The following is a 3,697-nucleotide window of genomic DNA, read 5'->3' as shown; positions in this document are numbered from 1 at the left end:
TTTCCTACCTTTTTGTGTCAAAAGATAAGGATAAGCCACATTGAGAAAGAAATAACAGAAGCTTTTCTTTGTAAATGCCCATTTATACTCAAAAGGATTTGTGTGTTTGTGAGCTAAAATTTCTCTTAGAAATTTTAAGATTTTGTAGATTTTTCCAATAGTTTTGCCTTAATCCACAGGGGTGTTATTTTCCATAGGGCATATATGATATTAACAAATACTTATCATGAAAAATAAAATAAAATAGTTACCCAGTTATAACCTATCTAGTGGAAGGTGGACAGAGAGGAGGGACAGGTCACTACAGAATATTTTTTCTATGAATGGTTACTAAATATATCTTATTTTGTATATTCTAGACTTTTCTACCAACTAGCATCTACCATAATAAAAAAACATTTACTTGCACTTCCCAGGACATGTACCCCAGATATAAAGCCCCAACCAGCTGAAATATATAAATGAATATAGTGAACCTAAGATATAAAAGAACAATTTTTAAAACCTAGACTCTAGACTGGCATTTTGGAAGAGAATTGTAGCAGCTCATAACAATCCTTCAACAGGCAACAAATTAGAATGCTCCTAGATCTAGAAAAGCAATTATTAATGCTTCATCTTATGCTTTGTTGTTCCGCTCGGAATAATAAAAAGAGATATTTAAAAATACTTGTGACAGCTATTTGCATTCTACAAAGACTATTGAATCCTTTGGTCAGGTAAGACAGGCCCAGGTACAAATACCCAGTTATGATAGCTTCCTTTTTCTCCTTCTTATTAATGTTAGTTATGTTTGCAATTTCAGTGGGATTTTCATGTTGTGACATAATTTTTTCATCACTTACTGAAAGGTTGACTTTAATATGTGATAATATTGGACTCAAAATTGATAAATCAGGGTCTCATTGAACGCGGTGCCAGATCTGCAGAGGCTGTTGTCTCCGGGAGCCGAGCCCGGCCCACACAGAAGCAACTATGTCTAAGGGACCTGCAGTCGGGATTGATCTTGGCACCACCTACTCCTGCGTGGGGGTCTTCCAGCACGGGAAAGTGGAAATAATTGCCAATGATCAGGGAAACCGAACCACCCCAAGTTATGTCGCCTTCACAGACACCGAACGATTGATCGGTGATGCTGCGAAGAATCAAGTTGCGATGAACACCACCAACACGGTTTTCGATGCTAAGCGGCTGATTGGACGTAGATTTGATGATGCTGTTGTCCAATCTGATACGAAGCATTGGCCCTTCATGGTGGTGAATGATGCTGGCAGGCCTAAGGTCCAAGTAGAATACAAGGGGGAGACCAAAATTTTCTATCCAGAGGAGGCGTCCTCTATGGTCCTGACTAAGATGAAGGAAATTGCAGAGGCCTACCTTGGGAAGACTGTTACCAATGCAGTTGTCACGGTACCTGCATACTTCAATGACTCTCAGTGTCAGGCTACCAAAGATGCTGGAACTATTGCTGGTCTTAATGTACTTCGAATTATCAATGAGCCAACTGCTGCTGCTATTGCTTATGGCTTAGACAAGAAGGTTGGAGCTGAAAGGAACGTGTTGATCTTTGATTTAGGAGGTGGCACTTTTGATGTGTCAGTCCTTACTATTGAAGATGGGATCTTTGAGGTCAAGTCCACAGCTGGAGACACCCACTTAGGTGGAGAAGACTTTGACAACCGAATGGTCAACCATTTTATTGCAGAATTCAAGCGCAAACACAAGAAGGACATCAGCGAAAACAAGAGGGCCGTCCGCCATCTGCGTACTGCATGTGAACAGGCTAAGCATACACTTTCTTCCAGCACCCAGGCCAGTATTGAGATTGATTCTCTGTATGAAGGAATCGACTCCTATACCTCTATTACTCGTGCCCGGTTTGAATAATTAAATGCTGACCTGTTCCGTGGCACCCTGGACCCTGTAGAGAAAGCTCTTCAAGATGCCAAGCTGGACAAGTCTCAGATCCTGACATTGTCCTGGTGGGTGGTCCTACCCGTATCCCCAAGACTCAGAAACTTCTGCAAGATTTCTTCAATGGAAAGGAACTGAATAGAGCATCAACTCTGATGAGGCCGTTGCTTATGGTGCAACTGTCCAGGCAGCCATTCTTTCTTTTTTTTTTTTTTTTTGGCAGCCATTCTTTCTGGTGACAAATCTGAAAATGTTCAAGATTTGCTGCTATTGGATGTCACCCCACTTTCTCTTGGTATTGAAACTGCTGGAGGAGTCATGACTGTGCTCATCAAGTACAATACTACCATTCCTACCAAACAGACACAAACCTTTACTACCTACTTTGACAACCAGCCTGGTGTGCTTATTCAGGTCTATGAAGGTAAGCATGCTATGACCAAGGAAAACAACCTACTCCGCAAGTTTGAACTCACAGGCATACCTCCTGCCTTCGTGGCGCTCCTCAGATTGAAGTCACTTTTGATATTGATGCTAATGGTATCCTCAATGTGTCTGCTGTGGATAAGAGCACAGGAAAAGAGAACAAGATTACCATCACTAACGACAAGGGCCGCTGGAGCAAGGAGGACATTGAGCGCATGGTCCAGGAAGCTGAGAAGTACAAAGCCGAAGATGAGAAGCAGAGAGACAAGGTGTCTTCCAAGAATTCACTTGAGTCTTACTCTTTCAACATGAAAGCAACTGTTGAAGATGAAAAACTTCAGGGCAAAATCAATGATGAAGACAAACAGAAGATTCTTGACAAGTGCAATGAAATCATCAACTGGCTCGATAAGAACCAGACTGCAGAGAAGGAAGAATTTGAACATCAGCAGAAAGAGCTGGAGAAAGTCTGCAATCCCATCATTATGAAGCTATACCAGAGTGCAGGAGGCATGCCAGGAGGAATGCCTGGAGGCTTTCCTGGTGGTGGAGCTTCTCCCTCTGCTGGTGCCTCCTTTGGGCCTACCATTGAAGAGGTTGATTAAGCCAACCTGATGACAGGTCTAGCATTGTTCCACACATTTGAAGGACCCAAATTTGTAGCAAATTCCATGGCCGTTGTAAAGTCAAGCTGCTATAGTAAATATACTGGGCATTCTTGATACTTGAATATGGAATATGTGCACAGGGAAAGGAAATAAACATTGCACTTTATAAGCACTGTATTGTTAAGTGGAAAATGCAATGTCTTAAATAAAACTGTATTTAAAATTGGCAAAAAAATTGATAAATCAGTAGTAAGAAACTAATTTATCTATAGAAACAATGTTACAAATAATGGCTGAAACTCCTACATCATGTCATCAAATGTAATTAGCCCATAAATATCCCTGATGAAACAAACTTTTGTTGAATACTTGTTGAGGGCACTCAGAGTTCTAGATTTGTCCCTATAGTAGATTGTCAAATTATTTCCTGCCCTGTCTTGGAGATCTCTAGTGTACTAGCCTTTCCAGCATTGCCAAAGGCAGGGCTTTCTGACAAGGTCTTGAGTGAAGCACAAAAAGTAATCGTGTATCTATATTAACTTTCACTTATCAAATGATCTGAAGAACAAAAGTCCATGTAAATAAATATTAATACTATCTACACCTAGAATTTATCGTCTTTAGTAACAAGAGAATATGACTTTGGAGGCCATCCACAATATTAAGAGAGTCCAATTAAGGATATTCTAAACCTGTACCTTTATATTTATGAAGGAAAATGTGCTCTGACAAAGGAAGTAAATTTAACT

At 40.4% G+C, this 3,697-nt stretch overlaps 1 protein-coding gene across 1 annotated transcript; it reads left to right on the top strand.

The window, feature by feature from the left end:
• Positions 1-925: 925 nt before the first annotated feature.
• On the top strand, positions 926-3,177 carry LOC121474768 (heat shock cognate 71 kDa protein-like). Its single transcript, XM_041727871.1, is given in 5 exon segments — positions 926-1,966; positions 1,969-2,052; positions 2,055-2,100; positions 2,133-2,404; positions 2,407-3,177. Coding segments are annotated over 5 exon segments (1,932 nt in total). The 5' UTR covers positions 926-975; the 3' UTR covers positions 2,946-3,177.
• Positions 3,178-3,697: the final 520 nt, after the last annotated feature.

The sequence above is a fragment of the Vulpes lagopus genome, chromosome 13, assembly GCF_018345385.1.
Source record: "Vulpes lagopus strain Blue_001 chromosome 13, ASM1834538v1, whole genome shotgun sequence".
In the NCBI taxonomy this organism is placed as follows: Eukaryota; Metazoa; Chordata; class Mammalia; order Carnivora; family Canidae; genus Vulpes; species Vulpes lagopus.
Note: the sequence above shows the minus strand (reverse complement) of the source record. Positions and strands in the feature narration are given on the sequence as shown.